General features: G+C 39.3%; 1 protein-coding gene across 4 annotated transcripts in view; it reads left to right on the top strand.

Moving 5' to 3' along the window:
* Positions 1–20004, top strand: part of OSBPL11 (oxysterol binding protein like 11) — a 40422-nt gene that overhangs the window by 8604 nt on the left and 11814 nt on the right. For 3 of the 4 annotated variants that reach the window (XM_017820877.1, XM_017820876.1, XM_017820878.1), the window contains exons 2-7: positions 7012–7080; positions 7782–7957; positions 8749–8828; positions 9844–10026; positions 13607–13808; positions 18031–18176. In XM_017820877.1, the coding sequence (XP_017676366.1) occupies positions 7019–7080; positions 7782–7957; positions 8749–8828; positions 9844–10026; positions 13607–13808; positions 18031–18176 (849 nt within the window). In that variant the 5' untranslated portion in view covers positions 7012–7018. Of the gene's footprint in view, positions 1–7011; positions 7081–7781; positions 7958–8748; positions 8829–9843; positions 10027–13606; positions 13809–18030; positions 18177–20004 lie in introns of those variants that run through there. The other variant, XM_017820879.1, reaches the window with a different exon arrangement.

Below are 20004 nucleotides of genomic sequence, written 5' to 3'. Positions count from 1 at the left end.
GGTGAAAGTTTTGAGTTTTGTAATAGTAATATGTGAAACTGTGCATTATGGTGTGCTGATGTAAACTGGTAACATAAATGGTAGCAAAGGTGCAGGCAACAATTATTTGACCGAGGTATCAAGTGGGTAGTTCAGACCTTTAGAGGTGCTGCTTTTTCATATGCTCCAGCTCTAAAATGTTGTTGGCTGAATCTACAGTTATTTTTTTCCAGCTATATCATTGCAGAACAATCTGCAGGGTTGGCTACTGACTCTTGGGTCCACCTTCAGTTCTGTTCTGCTGACGCAAATCCACAAATAAATTGTATGTGAGTGGAGTTCTTGCTGACTTGAGGAGTTCATCTATGTGTGAGACAAATTGCTTAGCTGAATCTCATTGCAATTTTTTCCAGGCAGACGTATTGTGAGAGCTAAAGAGCTCTGTAAATTATGAAGTAGTTAAATAATCAGTTTTACAGTTGTTCAGTGAGAGCAGCATTTTGCTACTTATTAATTAAATATTATCTGTTTTCTTTTTTCCATTTGCTACTCTGCAAAAGTGTTACAATTGTATATCATTGACCTGTGCCATTAACGCACAAAAGAGGAGAATCAAACACAAGTTTCGTTTAAATGGTTTTAAAAAAAATCCTGTAAGCTTGATTTAGCGTTCCCCTTGAGAACTAGTATTGATAGAACTTGAGGTGCAAACACAACTACTGTGTTCATAACAGGGGTTAGGGAGGCTGGGCCATGGGAGAGCCCCTCTACTCCTTGGCAGGAAGCCTGGGCTGTGTCATGACAGCTCATGGAAAGCTGACAGCTCTGCCACACCCTTTCTTCCTGGCAAGCCTGCACTGCTCTTCCAATGCATGTCTGTACTCCCAAGGATTTACAGGAGTGTGTGTTAGGATCAGTTTTTATATCTGATGAAGATGTGTGTGTTGCTAGCACGCTTGCAGCCAAGCGGTGTTCCAAAGTATCCCCAGGGTCTACTGTTGATGTTCTTGTGATAGTGTTGGACCTCTTTTCCTTGCACTTGTGTTCCTGGTTTCTAAATTTATAACTGAGTAGTCAAACACATGAGCTGAAGAACAGGAGCTCTGCTGCCACTTTACAGTTCCCTGTAGGGCACTGCTGATGAATTGCACAGCAAGGTTAGATTTTTTTTTCTTTTTTTCCAAAAGCTGTTTGGAAAAGCAGAGGTAATGTATTGATGTAGATACTCTGTAAGCAACCGATGCTTCTGCCTTACCTTGTTAGGGGTACTGGGGAGCCTGCTTTTGCACCACTGAGCTGTGGGACTGGAGTGTGCTTAATTTGGTGGTGGTTTCTTGGGGGCAAGTCATCTTTGCAGTTGCAAAAGATATGCCCAAACTGTCTATTGCTGACATAGTTGTTTGGGATTTTTTTCCCCCTTTTTATTCTCCCCTACACTTCCCCTCTGTGTAAGGAAAAGGGGAACCAGTGCATTGTAGATAAGCACTTTGCAGTGCTCAGTGAGCAAAAAACAGGCTGTTGCCAACAGTGAGCCTGTGGGCAGACAGAGACGAACAAGTTCAGTGAAAATGGTTATTGCTTTTTCCAAACTGTATAGTCAAAATCACTAATTGGTTTGCACTCTTACAATCCCAGTTTCTTTCTTTTCTTTTCTTTATGCTTTGATATCTTTTAATATGAAGATGGTCTCTTTCACCAGAGTTTTGCATTTTGCTGTGAGCTCAGTAGGAAGAAGTGTCTTCCCTTGGCCAGGGTCCTAAGGCACCATGTTGGTGCTGGCAGCTCTGGAGGCTGGATCCCCCTTCAGGAGCCCTCCCTGATATCTGCATGGGCTGGATCCCCCTTTAGGAGCCCTTCCTCACATCTTCATGGGCTGGATCCTCCTTCAGGAGCCCTCCCTGACATCTGCATGGGCTCCAGATTCCTGGCCATCCTTCCTGCTCTGAGCAAATCCACACATACTTGGATGCTGCTTGTAGTCAGGCCTTACGCAAGTCTGTGGGGAAGCCTTTGGCAGCTGCCTCTGCTCTTCAAGCAGCTGTTGGGTCTTCAGAGACTTGGCTGCTCAAAGTATCCCACGTGGTGCTGTCTGGGTCCCAGCAAAATTAAAATCATCTGAAGGGCAGTCTTGGAACTATCGTGTAATGGCTTTCCAGATGGGTGTAATTTTGTGCCACTGCTTGCAGTGATTTGTTTGTAGGGGGCTTTTGGGGAGAGCTGCATGTGAGGTGTATGAAAAAAGGGTGGAGAAACCTTCTGCATTGCTGTTTCTTCTAGGAGAAAATGTTGTCCCAGTACATGTCAGGTGTGAGCCTGGGTGTCTTGGCAGAAGCTGCTGAAAGACGTCATTGTGGGACTGCTGTTCCTCAGTATCTGTTCAAGGCTTGGGTGCTGCATGTAAACAGGATACAGGGGAATTTGGCCTGACTGTCACTATCTTGTTTCTCCCCTGGGACAAGAGACCACTCTGCAAGGCACTGACAGCTGCTGCAACTTAAAGAGTCATGCTAGAAAAGGATGAGTAAAACTAGAAAAGGATAAATAAGCTAACAATGATCCTTTGTGAGTCCTTTATTCCTATTGTATTTTAGTGATATGTAGACATGTAGAAATCCGGCTTGTGGGAAACATCTTTGACTTAGGGGATGGATAGTTTTCTGGAACGAATATGAACGGATGTGTAATTGTTCATAGAATTCTGTCATTTGCTTAGGTGGACAGTTTCAGTCCCTCTCATAATATTTATAAACTAAACAAGTGTGAGAAATGGGAAGTCAAGTTCAGTGGTGTTCAGCATTTTGGAAAAAAACCCAGATTTTAGGAGGTGGTGGTTGTGCTGAGCTGGAGTTCAGATGTTTCTGAGACAAGTTTCTGCATAATTTTTTTCTAGGTTGTGATTTGTATAGTATCCTCACTTAAAGTCACTTAAAGTAGCCCAGCAAAGTTAAAATCAATTTTATTTTTTTTTAATCCTTAAGGCTATGACATGTCTGTTGCAGCATTTCCTTTCTTTGACAGGACATGTGAATTTCAACAGAAATAGGGCCTTTAGGAGTTGTTGACTCATTATTGCTGTTCCTCTGACAATCTGAGACTGTGGTGAGCCTTTTGAATAGCAACAACAGCATCTTGGCTATGGAAAGATACACGTACCCATGGGTGCATGTACATGCACGTAGGCAGCACTGTGAATGCAAAGGTCATACTAAAGTTGGGAAAAATCCCAGTGTAGCCAGGCTTCAGTGTCAGTGTTGAGATAAGTTGTTCAGTGCTTTGTGTCAAGTTCACTTCCAAAATCTCTTTCGTAGAAGTCAAAAACCCCAATGTGGGGAATTGTGAAGGCTTCTGAAGCGCATGGGTGACTTTGAAACAGGTTTTACCAGCACTGTTTCTAATGAAACAATGGTAAGGGCTGTAAGGAAAACCTTACTCATATTTTACAAACTGTGGTTATCTGTGAGTAGAGCCACTTCCTGAACCTCAACCTCTTGTTCCCAAAGTCTGCCATCTTAAAGCCTTTTGTACTGCTCTGTAGAGCTTTGCTGTTAATTCCATATTAGTGAAATATTACTGGGTTTTCTGTGGTTGTTTTTTGGAATTTTTTTTAGAATATTAACTGTCTTACAATACTGCTTTAGCAACAACAAATATCTTAGTTTAACTTTTACTGCAGAGACACTCATCTTAAAAGTCTTGAAGAAATGCTCTAGTTATAATCCCTGACCTTGTTCATAAGTAATACTGAGAATATTTTCCAGTATTCATAGGAAAGTACTAGTGCTTACCCAGAAGATTAGGAGGTTAACTGTAGTTCTGTCCTGTGTTGTGTGCAGTTATGGAATTACTTTTTGTGAATTGTGATTTGCAGACTGGATTTCTTCAGTGTATAAAATTGTTATTTAAAAACAAGCCTCAGTTTAAATGTTGAAAATTCCCTGCCCAACGTGGTGTGGGAATTTGTGCTCAGATAGTCTGAGTGGTGCCTATAAGGTCTGTGCTTTTACTCTTATATTTGGTTATTTGTTCACCCCTCGGCCCTTATGCTGTCACGGGAAATATTTGCAGTATCAGCCAAGTTTTTCCTTACCCTTGCCAGGCAGGCGGTCTGTTACTGGCATGGGTGCTAAAAGTTTGCCCAGCCTTTGGCAGGGTGAAAGCTAAATACAGTCTTTTGGGTTTGTGCAGTTCTAATGCAGATGCATGAGCACAATTAAGGAGGAAAATAATTCAATCAGTATTGTCCAAGAGGTGGCTCATTTAGCAGGGACCTCTTCTCATGCTCCATCTCTTTGGACTTTGGCTCTTCTAATGTGCTCCTAATCTCCCACAGCTTAGTCTCTCATCCCTGGCAGTGAATGGGAGGTACCTGCTGAATGTACTTCTGGGCTTCACCTTGTCCATTGAGTTATAGCTCTTCTGTTTGAGATATGGGGTTTGGGAACCCCCTGTGTGAAGAGTCAGGGATTCTGGAACACAGCTGGTTGGTGTGTTTAACATCATGCACTCGTGTTCATTTGCTGCAACGTGCTCCTTTCAGATTGGCAGTGCCCACAGTGCTGGGGGTGACTGGCTTGTTTGTCCTCAGTCACTTTTTCAGACTTCTCTGGGGGGATGTTTTCAAAGCCTTTCAGTTGAACCCTCCAACTTTTGGGACTCATGAGGCTAGAGATATAAGTTTTGGAAGAGGAGGCATTGGGAGAAATTTGGGTATAGTCAAAATGAAAATCCAAGTGAAGAGGAACATGCAGATGAAGGCAAAATGTAGTCAAGTGGTCATTTGATATGGAAGTACATCACCAGGAGAGCTGCACTCCCTGCTACAGTGGCTTTTTCCTTTTTCTGAAGACTGACAAAATCAGCCATCTCATATGTCACACTCAAAAAGAAAAATGGTCAAATGATTTTAATCAAAGACTGTTTAATTTCCCATTGTCAGATGAGCAGACTTCCCTAGGCCATACACATAGGTGTGCTGTATTCATTGCAGTCCGAAGTTACTTTTCTAATTTTTCTTGGGTTCTGTTAAAGGTTCCTCTGATTTAGGCACTTCAGTTAATGGGAGAGCACAGTGGCTCTAGCCTGAATTGCAGGGTTGTGTACGATGTCTTATTGAAAAGCAGGAGTGAAGCTTGCATTCACTGAAACTGAAAAACAATTAGCTGTGACTAGGGACGATTTTCAGACGATTAAAACCCAAGCTCATACATTTTTATGACTATGCAATCTCATAACTTTCAGCTAAATTAAGACAGCGAGGAAGTCTAAACTGTACTTCCCTTGTATGCCAATAATAACAAATGAGAGGCGTCTGCAGAGGATGAGTTTGATTATGTCTCTTTTAGCTTTTCATACATTTAAAATACACGATAGCCTGAACACCCTCTGCTCTCCTTGGTTTTACTTTTATCCTTAGTAACACTTAATGAGCTATTAGAAATTAAATTCCTAGATAGTCCTACTGGCTGCTCTCCACTGCAGGATATTACTGCAATTCTGATTGCTGCCGTAGTAGCTAGAATGTGTATTTTTGCTTTTAAATCAGTAACTTGTTTTTTCTTAAAAAAATATACATTCTTGCATCCCTTGTTTGAGTAGTAATACGGAATGAGAGTGATTTACTCTGTTCCTGTTTTCATTAGTGTCGTCCTAAATGGCTTCCCTTAGGATGAAACAGTGTAACATTACATTTATCAAATTGGCAGGTATCTAATTAATCTGGTGATACTGACAGTGTGTATAAATGAGGTGTAGAAAGCAGCTTCAGCTGTTATTTGAAATTTACTTCCATACTTAGTCAAACTATGTTTGCAACCAAGACCCACTAATAGAGATGATCCCTTGGCTGTAGTAATCCTGTTTTTCCCCACTTTTCCCCTTTCGCTGATATGGCACTACTTTGACCTTTTTATGACCAAGACAGGCTGCTGCTCCATTGGACTCTGAACAATTTCATTTGATCTTCAACATACTATGAACGACCAAAATTTTAACTTAAAATCTAAATAAGATTAGTTAAATACAATTTTTTTTTTAAAAGCAAATAATATCTGATATTTGGGTCACTGTTTCAATTCTTCATTGGAATAATAGGAACTCCTCATGCTGGAGACCTGAATTGTCTATCAAGAGTGTGTTCTTCACTGTAGGATTATGCCCTGCTGTAAGAGGCGAGGGCATTGAGGTGGCATTTCTAGAACTGTGGGAACATACAGCATAAAACAGGTCTTTAAACTGTGATCTTAAAGTGAGTAGTTTGTAGCCATAGCACTTGTAAGCCTTATTTAGGGCAACTGGTTTTCAGAAGCAGCAATGTATTTTGCCTGTATATGCAATGCCAAAATGACTTCGATGGATTCTCATTTTTGGTGGATGTTGCAAGTTCAGTCTTTTTCAAAAGAAACTACCTGATTTTCCTCTCTGGCCAGAGGAGGAGATGTTTTGGCTCCTGCTTTAGATTTCAGAATATGTTGATGTGACTGCACCTGCATGTTGTGTTCTGTAGAACATCTGTTTGGGAGTGTGACTGTTTGTGCAGGGAGAAGGGTGCTGGGCATTAGGGATTAATAACACCACACTGGTGTAGGACCACCTATGGACTGTTTTGGTTGGTGACCATGATCAAGGTTCTGTTGAAAAGCTTGTGAAAGTGAATTTTGTTCAGGAGTCCAAAAATAGAAAGCTTGCTTAGAAGAGGGAGTGGGAACCAGAAGCAGCTTGGATACTAAGTCTTTAATTACCTGAAACTTGTAAAAATGTGTCCAGAAGTGCCTGTTGAATAAAACAAGTATTGCTGAAGCTAATTATGATTTGAAATTATTTGGAATTCAGTAAATATAGTTAAAATGTCTTTAAGAAATTATTTTAGGAACGAGACTGGAAAATCTGTGAAGTGTAGCTTTATTAAAATGATAGTGCCCTTCTAAAAATGAAGATGAAAATTCATCATCTGAGAACAGATGATGATGATCAGAAGCTGGGAAGATCTAAAATATGTTTACTGTTGGCTGATTGCTTTTCTCTCTCTTTTGATAGTGATCACATGGAAAATATTTATGGCTACTTAATGAAATACACCAATCTTGTCACTGGCTGGCAATATCGGTAAGTCTTTTATGGTGCTTTTTGGTGATGTTGGTCTCTGCAGCATCTAAATGAACAGGTTTCAGATTTTTTTAATAATACTGGGATTTTTCTATTTCTCTTAGACAAACTTTTTGCAAGAGTCTTATGCTTTTCTCAGTATAGATTAAGCTAATGCGTATGTGAATTATATTTGTACTAAGACATGAATAAAAAAAGGCGTAGGAAGCAGTTAACTCATTTGGTGGCTTGTAACTAAGCTTGTATGTGTAAAAAGCGTTTGCAGCATTAGATTTTTCCATTAAAAATATTGTCTTTGTGTTTTCTGTTGAGTCTTCAGCTTTATGCTAAGTCATGCCATCATTAAAAAAAATACTGAAGACTTCTTTACTTCAAATTCAAACAAGCTTTTTTCTTTAGTTCTCCAGGATGTCTGTCTGGTCTGCAATAACTTGATTTTCTATGTGAGGTGAAATTCTCTGGTCAGGTTTCCTCTTTGGTCCTGTTATTAGACCAACACAATGCAACTAGATTAATACTGGAGAGACTACACTGGCCAATTGCCTGACTCAAGTCATTAAGTCCCAATGCCATCTGTGCCAACTTGTAATGAAAGTATTGACTTCTCCCAGTACCACCACCCTCACAAAACAAAAAAAAAAAAAAAAAAAAAGGAAAAGGAACAGGTTTTATTTAGTGTATTTGCTTTGTTATCATTGCAGGTTTTTTGTGTTAAACAATGATGCTGGCCTGCTGGAGTACTTTGTGAATGAGCAGTCCAGACATCTAAAGCCCAGGGGTACCCTGCAGCTGGCTGGGGCTGTCATCTCACCCAGTGATGAGGACTCTCACACCTTCACAGTCAACGCTGCCAGTGGGGAGCAGTATAAACTAAGAGGTAGGACCTGGATTCTTGGGCAGGGGATTCTTCCACTAGGGGACAGTCCTGGCTCTCACCTGTGGCTGCTTGGCTGGCCTTGGCTGCACGGACCAGGAGAGAGAACTTGTTTGCAGACTGCTGCAGTGGGAATTGTGTGCAAAACTTTTCATCCCGCTCTTCTTTATGGATAGTTCCCTAATATTTGGGTTTCATGACCTTCAGAAGACCAGGAACTTCATATGTGTAGAGGGGAGTTTAATCTCCATGTATAGTGTCCTTAAATTGTACTGATTCAAAGTTTCTAAGTCACTGTAGGTGACAGCACTGTGTGGATGCTTGGCAGAGAACTGTATTATTCCTAATGTTCGGCTTGTTAACTGCCTCATGGTGATTATAAAATCCCATTCTCTGATTTTGTAGGCTACAGAAATCTGGGCTAATAACTTTTAGTATTTCTTTCCTTGTAGGTTTGCTGTCATTTTCTAATTCAGGGTACCTTACTCTTATTCCAGGAAAGTGTTTTATGTTGTTAACTGATGATATGTGTGAGGGGAGTTATGGTTTGTTGATTTTTTTCCCAATTAATTTTGTAACAAAAAAACAACAAGAAAGAAAGAAAAAATATATACTATTTATGCTGAACTTGCTTTAGTATTATAGCTATTACATGTGAACAGGTTTTAGATTTAAAAATATATTATTATTTCGCACTGTTAAAATCTTGTGAGTGTTTTAAAGAATGAACCAGTCTTTTTTGTCTCTACTTTGAAATGTCTTCAGATATAATCCTTTTGGTTTGCTTTTGTTAGCTACTGATGCTAAAGAACGGCAGCACTGGGTTAGCAGGCTACAAATCTGCACACAGCACCACACGGAAGCTATTGGAAAGGTATGACTGATATTTTCATGGGCAGAAATAATTTAGGCTGGTAGAAGTAGTTGCAAATACAACTATCCTGCCATATAAGAGAAATATTACGAAAGGGCCCATGGTTGGGCTTGAAATTTATGTCAAAGAACGTTTTTCTGTGTAATAGATGACTTGTAATAGGCATATGCTCTAGGAATGAAACAGAGTGAAGTCCATTAGCCTCTGAACAGCTGAGTGGTCCTCTCTGAGCAGGTGACGCTGAGCTGGTGTTTGAACAGGGAGCAGAGATGAAACATCAGAGTATTAGCGCAGTATTTTTCCAGTGGCCTTGCGTGTTTTTTTTTTAATGGATGAGGAAACAGGACTTCATGTTGTTGAAGCCCTTCCCTTTTGGGAACTTTACTTTTTTTTTTTTAACCTTTACTTTTCTTCTAAAAACCACTCAACAGCCCACAAATAAATTTAGGATGAATTCCCATGTTTGAGAAGCAAGTCCTCAACACTATATCTGGGTACTGTTGCTAACCAACAGTGTGGTGGTTGCAAATACAGTGTATTTTATAGAACCTCCTGATTGCCATAACACCTGTTCTGATACCTGAACAAAGCCTTGCTTTTAAGTTACAATCAACATCTTGTTGCTGGCTTTGTTGTGAGAAATAAGTTCAATTAGTAGTTCTAAACAAAATTCCATTCTCTTAAATGTTAGCTCTATCCTTGCAGGACCTTTTAGGGGTCAGTTTCTGGTACTGTTGCAGATCAAGGACTAATTTCCAAGTCAGAGAAGTGATACTTATTGATCAATCCAGTTTCACAGATTGATCCTAATTGGTCTGTAAAACAGGGCAACTGGCAGCAGACAGTGCAAAATATTTAGCAGTTGCTACTAATAAGTTATTAGGGCTTTGTCATCTGTCCTTGCTCTTTAAAAAATCAGGAATTAAGCTGTTCTGCTGTATCTTTCATATTAGAACATTTGTTGATTATTAGGATTAATTGTAAATGTTTCTCAATATGCTTATTTATTCACTAGAACAACCCTCCTCTGAAATCTCGCAGCTTCTCTCTTGCATCCCAAGGAAGCGCCAACTCTCCTGGTGTGCAGAGAAGACCCAGTCAAAATGCAGTTTCCTTCTTCAGTGTTGGACATCACAGATTGCCAGCAGGAAAAAGAGTTCCCATTATGCAGCCAGATCACCTTGTAGATGTTAGAGAGGTTTGTATGCTTTAAATCATCTTACAGTTTTTTGAGAGAGCTGTCATGTTGTTTGTAGGATTGTGCAGAAACCTGCTAGTCTTAGTTGGATGTATTGTCAGTAGCATGTCCTAAGCTATTACTGCACAGCTGTGTGAGGATAAGGAACTTGCCTTGGCTAATTGTAGAAGTATGTGGTGTTTATTCTGTGATTTTTGTGCTCTGCAACAGTATCCTGATGCTGAAGATAGAACTGTGCATGTTCTCTTCCTTGCAAGTCCTGGCACTACAAGTGACAAGGGAATATCGTTAAGGAGGAAGTATGGCATCATATACTGTGATGCTATTATACACTTGTCTTCCCATGTCAAGCTGTGGAAGAACTGACTAAGCTGTGCTTGTATCTCCTGTGACTGAGGAGAAGTTGGTCATGATTGATGTTTAAGAATACTAATACCACTTTCTGGTATGCTGATTAATTTGGACAAATTGTCTAGGGAAGAGAGAGCAATTCAGAAGCCTGCTTTTTTTTTTTTTTCCACTACACATTCAGGTGTAGTCTATTTTGGGGGGAAAAACAGAAATAATTACTTTTCCATCTTGAGTGACAGAACAGATGGACTACTGGTTGATGGAACTTGTGAATATTTACGGGGTAGATTTTAGACCTTAGAATCTGTGAATCTCTCTGTCCACAGCAGACTGTTCTTGCAGATGTCTTGCAAAAGGGTAACTGCTGACATCCTGTTTTTATCCTCTAATAGCAGTAAAGTCTCCAATAGTACTAATGCAGAGACATGTGAAATCCTGCCAGGTACTCAGGAAAAATTCTAGCATTCCTCTGGCTTCTGTGTTTTGTAAGCTGTTTCATCTGCTTTATCTTGTGAAAGAGAAGTTTGTCTTCCAAATTCCTTTTAGAACTGAAGCCTTATAGGCAGTTGTTTTTCAGTTTGATTTTCAAGTTACCTCTTACTTGTGATAAACTTCTTAGTAGTGTGGTGCAACACTTACAGCATTTGGTGAACTTAAATAATACTTTCACTTTCCTACCTATTACATGAAAACAGTGACAATATAGAATATGGCATTAATATTTATAGAATTGATGCCAATAGCTCTCTGAGCAGTGTTTCTTTTTTGCTGTTATTGTATTTTGGTGTTTGAGAAGCTGCCTTTAAATGAGGTAGTATTTCAGAAATGGCTTTTTCGTTTTTTGACTTTTCGAAAGGCAATATGGCATTCAAAATTTTAGGGAGGAAAGGTACGTGTGTGTGAGCTGGAGCACTGAAGCAGTGGCTTGCATTCTCTAATTGGGATTCTCACTGGATGGGAAGTAAAGTGGAATGATTTTTCTTGGCATTGCAAAGACCACAGGAAACTATTTATGCTCTCTCCTGATTGCTACTGAGTTGGAAGACTCAGCATGATTATTTACCAACTTCAAAATTTTTGACCTGTACAGATGAAGAATCCTCAGTAGTAACAGCTTTTCTCAATGTTAGTTTGCTTGCCTTTTTTTTAAAGCTAAAATGCTTATTAGATACAATGCCTACTTTTTTATTTAAAGAGATAGTTGAAATACTTCAAGGGCAGGTACGCACCTGTTACTACATCTGAGCATGATACAGCTTCAATACTTACAAATTCTGTTTGAGAAGCTGTGGGAAGAGCAACTTCTCTTTCAAAGGATCTGCTGGCTGCATGGTGACCTTTCTTGATTTTCCTATGAATTGCTCTATAGCTGGGCCTTCTGTCAGTCTCTTTCCCTTTTACTTCCCCTCGTTCTTGGCTGAATGTGTGTCACGCTGCTGACTTGGATACCTTGCAAAGCAGGAGATTTAAGAGGATCTTTATGCTGACTTGCACTAAATGCAGGTGTATGTGTTTGCAAAGTGAGAACAATTGCCTGTAAACTTCTCATTGATATTGCATTTTTAGTCACAGTGCTTTTCATCTTCTTGCACTACTTTATTTTTTTTTTTCCAAATCTGAGTGTATACATAGGAAAAAACTTAGGACTGTTCAAAGTGTGTTGGTTGGAAGGGGAGATGTGCCTATTTGAACTGCAACGCTCAGCATAGCATGGCTTGTCCTGTTGTCTGACCTGATGCTGGAATGAAGTGCTTGGGTCCTACCACATAGTAAATTACTAACAGTGAAGGTCACCAGAAGGATCAGCACGATTTGTCAACTGATTATCTGTGGATTTTGTTTTTTTTAATCCAACACACTTTTTCAAAGTACTGGAAAAAAACTGCACACAAAGACTTTTATCCCGTTCATGACTGGAGGAAAAGGAGACACATGTTGTGATAGCAGTGGTGTGTTTGCATAGGCAAGGCTGTATATAATTGTTTTACTAGCTTTCTGCCCTGTCAACTCTAAGGCTGACTCTGCACAGTTAAACACTTCCAAAGAGCCAACGCTCTGTGCATTCACACATTCACATGCTACATACCAAGCCCTTAAGTGTTCCAAATACCACATACCGTGACCTTGGATGAATACATGTTCCTTAAGTATTGCATAAAATCTTAAAATAGTTCCTAGAAGGGATTGCAGGCAGAAGTACTGAAAAAAAAAATCCAGTAAGATACTGCTAGGATTGGTGAATTAAAAAGCTACGTAGTGCTGTAGCAGTTATAAATGCATTAATGCACCTTAGATTCTTTAGAGAAATTCTGCTGCTGCTCTGCTAAATCAGTCTTTACATTTAACTCAACTGCCAGAACATGTAATGATTACAGAGCAGTGCTGTCCAGTTACATTGATATTTGTTGTTCTGCCCCAGAAAGGGGACTAGCATCCCTGTGATTCAAAGATCAGGTAATACTTTGTTTCTGTGAGTGCTGCTTGGTGGCTGGTGTGCTTTGCCCCTATACTTTTTGTTGGGCAAATGTGGTGTTACAGATTCTGTGATTTAAGGGTGTGGAGCTCTGTGTGAGGGCAGAAGGGAGCTTGGGGGGGAGAGCAAGGTGGACAATGACAACAGGACAACTGCAATTTGAACACATAATGAAGATGAAAATCCTGCTGGCGTTTTCCCCTCTCTGCAAAGTGCATGGTAAGATAGTGATCCTGACTGTGGTGTCAGTGCAGGCAACAAATGATAATCCTTTATGGTTTGAGCCAAAATGAGTAATGTGGATTTTTCCTTTGAAGTACTGCATCTGTTCTTGTAGGGAGTGAAAAGATCTTTATACCCACAGATAGTAAAGCCTTTTCCAGACTGTGCAGAGCACGGAGTTTAATTACTTCTCACGCAGAGTGCATGTGGGGTTCCCCTCATCCTTATCAACTAGGCATGAAAGTGTTGATATTTGTTGCAGCAAGTATCATGTTCAAATTCCTTCTTTTTTGAATGACTTCAATTATTCTTTTGCTTGTTAATAAGGTGCCATGTATTGCCATGGGAATTTCATTATGCATTTAATGATTCTGTAGTAGCTGCATCAAGAAAACGAAGTACAGTTACCTTGGCATACATCTGTTACCTTGTAGTTTTATTGTCATAAAATCATTTGGGATCCTCTGTGTGCACAGCTGAACACGTATCACACAGCACTTCCACCCCCTGGTAAGTGACTGTTTTGTTTGGCAGATGATGTCTCAGGCTGAGGGCCAGCAGAGAGACTTGATCAGGAGCATAGAATGCCTTCCTGTCTCCGGTCACCTTACGTCCTTGGATCAAGACCTATTAATGCTCAAAGCAACTTCCATGGCAACCATGAACTGCTTAAATGACTGTTTCCATATTCTCCAGTTACAACATGCTTCTCAGCAAAAGGGATCCTTACCAGCAGGTGGGTATAAGTGCACACAGAGAGCAGAACTCTAACAAATACAAATCCTTCCCTTCTTGCAGAAAGGTTCATTTCACTGAATCCATTTTCACATGGGCAAAGAAAACTGGCTTCTTACGAGTTTTTCCAGAGCCTAACTTGCTTGTGTTGGGTGGAACTCCATGCATGTTATGTTTTTGGTTTTTTTAAATATATATAGTACATTCTACCAAAAAGTCTGTGGCAGCAGCTGCATAAATATAACATCTAATTGTTGTACAGCATCTTGCAGCAGAATAAAACTACATAAGGCACCACATCACCAAGACTGCCTTTGGGATGTACTGACCTCTCAGGAAAAGTAACAGTAGAGTGGGAATTTTGTGGGATTGCAGAAACTAGGATATACAGTGTCCAGCACAATTCTGTCAAATGTCATAGATTTGTTGTTTGTTTTTTTTTATTGCACACTAAATACCTATTATAAGCATTTACATGTGTGTAGCTTCCATTTCTAGTTAAACATTAAAACAGCTCTACATTTTCACAGGTTATTATTAATGTTATTAATATATCAGTATTCTTGTTTTGAGTTACTGTCCTAGTCACTGACCTGAGACAAGTGTTGCATTCCATTCTGAGATCAGAACAGACTTGCAGGCCAATGCAAATTGCTTAAAGGTTAAGAAAAAAAGAAAATTTCTTTTAATAAACAACTGACCACCCCAACAAACAAACCCTCTGCAAACCCCAAACCTTACTGCTCATGGGTGTGGAGTATGTCCATTCACAGACAGCAGACAAATATGTTACCCTGTCTGCACAATTGATCACTTCTATGCAAGTAGGATCTTAGCAGATTGTTCTGCCTAATTCACGTGCAGTGTATGGAACTGAATGTGTTCGTTGTTTGTAAATTCTACATTTTATTGTACCTCTTTTCATGTGTTTACTTTGTGGCTTTTTGTGAGCAAAAAGCTTTTGAGGATTTTCAAATGCTTCTCTTGCACAACAGATCTGTAGATATGGTAAGTATGCAACAGAGTATACTCATAAGTTGTCTCTTGCCTTATCTTTCCCATATTCCGATCATATTAGTGGTGCCTGCTTTGCCAGGGCATATTATTTTAGAGCTGTAGTTAGTTTAGCTTCTAGGATGAAAAAATATGTCCTATAAAAGTATTAAAACTATATAAAAAGAATTTGTAATTCTAAAATCACCACAGGCATTAAAAGAGGATATGTGAATAGGACGAATTAACGTTTTTGCTGTATTTCAGTTCAACATTTCATTTTAAAAGTGAAAAATTGGATGGCACCTCTCCGAAGCTCTGTCCGAACTCTGAAGTTACTCACACTGAAAGAACTCTTCCTATTCCCTTTGAATTTTTTTGACCATTGATGAATAACAGTGGGAGGTGCATATCAGAAGTATTTTTGTTTTAGCATTTTCACATGTGCACTACTAAGATGATTTTTTGACTTGTGTCTGGGGACATAAGTAGGGTCCAGTGAGCACGACTGTAACAACTTAAGGAGAAGATAGCTTTGTTTTGGTTTTGGGGGTTTTTTTTGACAAGTGTTATAGATTTATAATTTTTTAAACTGTACGGGTAGAAGCTTAGTTCACTGACTGCTGTTCAGTTGGTATCTGCCTGTTAATGTCCAAATCTAAAAAAAGTGCTTGGAGATGTCCAACTCTTGGATATCCTAAGGAGATGGATGGAGAGGGGAGGATCAACAAATTGGATGATGCATTACTGGGGCCAGAGTTAACAACAGACCACTAAAAGAATGCATGTTCCTTTCTGCAGCCTTCCACACTCACCCCTGCTGTGGCCTTTTAGAGACACCATAATACACTTGTCCCTTTCAAGGATTGCAAAAAATATTGTTATTATTATCATCATTATTATTATTAAAATCCATGTAGCTTAGATTTCTCCTCTTAACTCAGGAGGGATACTTCTGGTTCAACTGGCAGAGCCTTTTTGGAGGGTTCAGGAGTTAAAATAGAAAGAAAGAGTTGTAGCTTAATTTAAATGTTGCAGGAGGCTTTTCTATATTTAAATGTAGGAAAACATAACATGAGAAAGGAAAAGTTTGAAATCAAACCGTTCTATCTAATAAAATATATACAAGCACTATATAATCTTAGTAGGATCAGAAAAGCAGGGCATCATGCTTCACCTAGACATGACTGAGGTGCAGGAGGAAGTGATGGAGACTTGTCTAACATAAAACAGTTTAAACACAAAGTGGAAAGAAGTATTTTTGAGTCTGTTAAAGTGGTACTTGACTGTGAAGAATGTCTTGGACAAGTGCTTGTCAGGCTTAAAAAACAAAAATTAGAAATTATGTAGGAGTTCTAGTTTGCTATAAATTGTTAGATGACAAAAGCCACCAAAAAAACAAACAGAAGGGTGAAAATACTGCCCCAACACATCAAGATGTATCATGAATCACAAACTTGAAGATGAACAAGAAAGTTGCAGCTATCAACTTTTTCTAAATTCAACTCAAAAGTGGTGAAATGTACTGGATTGAAAAAAAAAAGGTACTTTGTTATCATAAAGGTGAATTGCAGCAGCAGTTTGCAACTCTTGAGGAACAATGCTAGAAGTAAAGGTTCTACACGCTGGGAGGTTTGTGTTGTAGCACAGGGGAAGTGCTGACAACTGTTTAAAAAGAAATGGGTTGAAGACTTTTAGGGAGGAGGAGATCACAGGTAAGGAGAATAGTTTGTACCTGTGAAAAATAGTTGAGAGCAGATTTGAATATGATCTTCCAGTGAAAGAGAAGTATTAAGGTGGTAGCTTGTCCATTCACAAAGATTAAAACACAGCCTGGTAGCTCAGATCTTTTAAAAATACCCTCCTAAGCGCAAAAATTAAACAGCACATAATTATTAAGCTTGTTTTAAATGTAGCTGATAGGGAATATAAAAGGGAGGCTATTTGTTAAGTTCAAGCTAATATAGAGGCAGTGAGTGTGGATTAAGTGCAGCCTAGACTATGCAGTTAGAGATTAGTGTGTAGAAAGTTAAAGCTTAGAAAGCAGGTGTCATGAAGAGGTTTTAAAGATGAGTAAAACCTTTTCAAAAAGATAAGTGTGACAGTGACATTCTGAGCATCTTATTTTTTGACTTCTTTGAAACTTCTGTGTAAATATCTTAAACTGCTCAGGAATTCTTGTTTCTTATTAAGTAACAGATTAATGAGTAATAGACTATGAAAATAAACTACCTTACTGTGGGAAAAGTTGTCTTGGCTTAATAGTAAAGCTGGACTTTTTTCCTGCCCCAGTATTTTCCTGGTGGAAATGCTGCTGTTTATCTGAATTAAGCTTACTCTGTCTGTTGTGGTTGAGGATGTGACCTAGTTCCCAGTAACAGGGGTCTGGAAATAAAGAACTGTGTAGGAACAGGAAACAGATACTTTAATATAGGTTCCCAAGCACAGGGAACTTCTATCTGGTGGTAGAAATTCAGGTTTCCTAGTGATTTCTGTGTTTGCAACACAGCCAAGATGGTTTGTCAGTTTGTGTATTCTTCAGTAAAAACTGATTGGAATCACCTGTACACTTATTACCCTTTGAAAAAGAATGGAACATTTTTATTATTAATGAGGAACCCGATATGTTCTGATAAATTAGCTGGGAGTAACTGGAGATGCTGGAATCATCAGGTGGGTAGTAGCCTTCTGAGTCCTGCAGCCTTTTTTTTTTTTTGACAACTATTATTTATTCAACAGCGTGTGCTTACCTTTTCTGCAGCTGAGAAAAGACAAGCACCTTCTCCAGAGAAAACACTGATGAAAAACTTCGGCTTTATCTCTTTTTAATGTAGAACTGAGCTGGGTTTGAGAAACTGATAAGTGAAAAGCAGCTTTCCTTTTTTTTTTTTTTGGTACCAGTTAAAGAAAATTGTAAGGGTTACTTAACATTCCTGTGATACTGGGTTCCTCCTGTAGTATCTGATTACACCTTTCATGACACCAACTAGTTTCTCCAGTCCAAGTTGCATGTATTACAGCTCACCAATCGCAGTGTTTGTGCTAATGATCACTGAAGGTGGTGTCTCATTGCACCACCTTTGTTTAGTGGCTGCTGGAGGCATTGGCTGCAGGAGGAGTTGGCTGCTTTCAGCTTATTCCATAAAAAAATAGCTCTTTTTTGAAAAACTGCTGTTTACTGACCTTGCAGAGGATGAGCAAGTTTCAGCGCAAACTTTCTTTTGCTTCAGGGACGACAATCAGTTGGTTGGAACCGAAGATCTCTCTGGCAAACCACTTCAAAAATGGAGCAGCTCAGAATTTCCCAGCAGAGATAAACAAACCAGCATCTGTCAGAGAAGAGCAATCCATTGCAGAGCCCTGCCAGCTAACAAGGGTAAGGTAATGTGAACATCCCATTTCTGTGGGGAATTATTTAGAGGAATATCTGTGAATGTTTCAGTTATATTATGGGAAAATGATTTAATGACAGTTATTCTCATACTTTTGATTAGCTGTGCTGGAGGAGGAGTGAGTCCAGTTGCAGTAAATGAAACTCTCCACTTTGTTTTTTCAACAATTTTTTGCTGCTTTATGTAATTAAACATCAAGTGGAGGGAGCCAGTTGGGATGGTAATGCAAGGTGTTGAAATAGGCAGTACTGCCTTGCATTTTGATCTAAAACAAGTAAATAATGAAGTGCAAAAAACCTAACTGAAATTCATGACACTCTCAGAATGGGCCCAAGAAGAACTGCCTAAGCAGACAAAAGACAAAATTGCTGGTCTCCAGCTATTACATCTCCCTGTCTTTTTTTTCTAGGTCTTGATGCATCTGTTTTTCTTAATTTGAACAACTCTCATCACTTGACTTCAGGATGGCTTAATGTATTTGAAATACAGCTACAGTCTGTATCATTATCAGCTACAGTCTGAATCATTATAACTGACAAAATGGATTTGAATTGCAAAATACTAAAGTAAAAAACTGGCAGGGATTATGATGAAGAACATGTTTTCCTAACTAAGCTAGAAAATCATAATTACATTCTCTTTATGCTAGTTGGTTTCACACAGTTGTTTAGCTGAGACTGTGTCATTGTGAAAAGATAATGTGCTGGTTTATGTCTCTGCAATAGCACTGAGCTGTCTTGGAGCAAAATCGAAATGGAAAATAATTTTTTCAGTTGCTGCAGTTTATAGTTTTTTAAATGGTTCAGAGTAGTTAATATTAAGTTAGAAAAAGAAAAGAAAAGATGAAACAAAGCTAGGAGCTTTCAACTAAGTCACATAATTCCTTTCTTCCAATAATTAAGCAAGTTACAGTTTGAGTACTTAATATATACATGGGATATGACTGATGTTATCACTGCCTGTAGGTATTTTCACCTCCCGTAGTTATGATAGCAAACAGCATGGCATCCTTGGAAAGGAGTCACCTTTGTGATCAGGATTTGAGTGCTGTGTGAGGGCTTGGCCCCGTGTTTTAGGTAGTTGAGTGTTCATAAATCTGCCTCCAGCCAGGACAGCTGCTCCAGGACAAATGGCTTTGCTTAGGCAGAGGCATATTGCTGCCTTCCTGTGGCATTCAGAGCCTCTCCCTTCTGCATCTGTCTCCCTCCAGCTGTTTGCCCCAGGAGGATGTGGCTCAGAGCCCTAGAAATACCACAGTCCCTTCTGCCTGAAGTGTCTGACTCTCAGCTTGTGGTGTGAGGGTTGTTAAAATGGTGCTGATATAATTTCTACTAATCCGTCTGCTTTAGTTATACAGGCAACCAGCACATGCAGTGTGTGTATGTGTGGGGCTTTGTTGTTGCTTTATAAAACTACTGTAAGTTACTTTTCCTTTTTCCTTCACTGTTAAATATTGGCACTAGCAGCAATATGATAATGCTTGTGAAGAGCAGCTTGTGAGATACCAGGCAGGATGGTAGTCATGTAACTAGGAACTACCATTTGATACAGCCTCTGGAATAATGATGGCAACACTGGAATGGCTGAAATGGTGTGGAGGTGGAGGGATGTTATTGAGGTGGTTGGAATTTCTGGTAGTTTTTGCTTTGCTGTTTCTGTGTACATGCTAGATGCTTGCCATTCTGTGAACTCATAAAACTTACAGGAAAACAGGTCATGATTTCTTTTAACTTTTTTTTTTCATGACCCATTGTGGGAGGTGATGAGAAATCTTAGCCTGTATCCTCGAGATGGAATCTGCACTGAGTTATC

This window comes from Lepidothrix coronata, unplaced genomic scaffold (genome assembly GCF_001604755.1).
Source record: "Lepidothrix coronata isolate B3197 unplaced genomic scaffold, Lepidothrix_coronata-1.0 Scaffold86, whole genome shotgun sequence".
Classification (NCBI taxonomy): Eukaryota; Metazoa; Chordata; class Aves; order Passeriformes; family Pipridae; genus Lepidothrix; species Lepidothrix coronata.
This window is presented reverse-complemented; position numbering and strand designations above follow the sequence as displayed.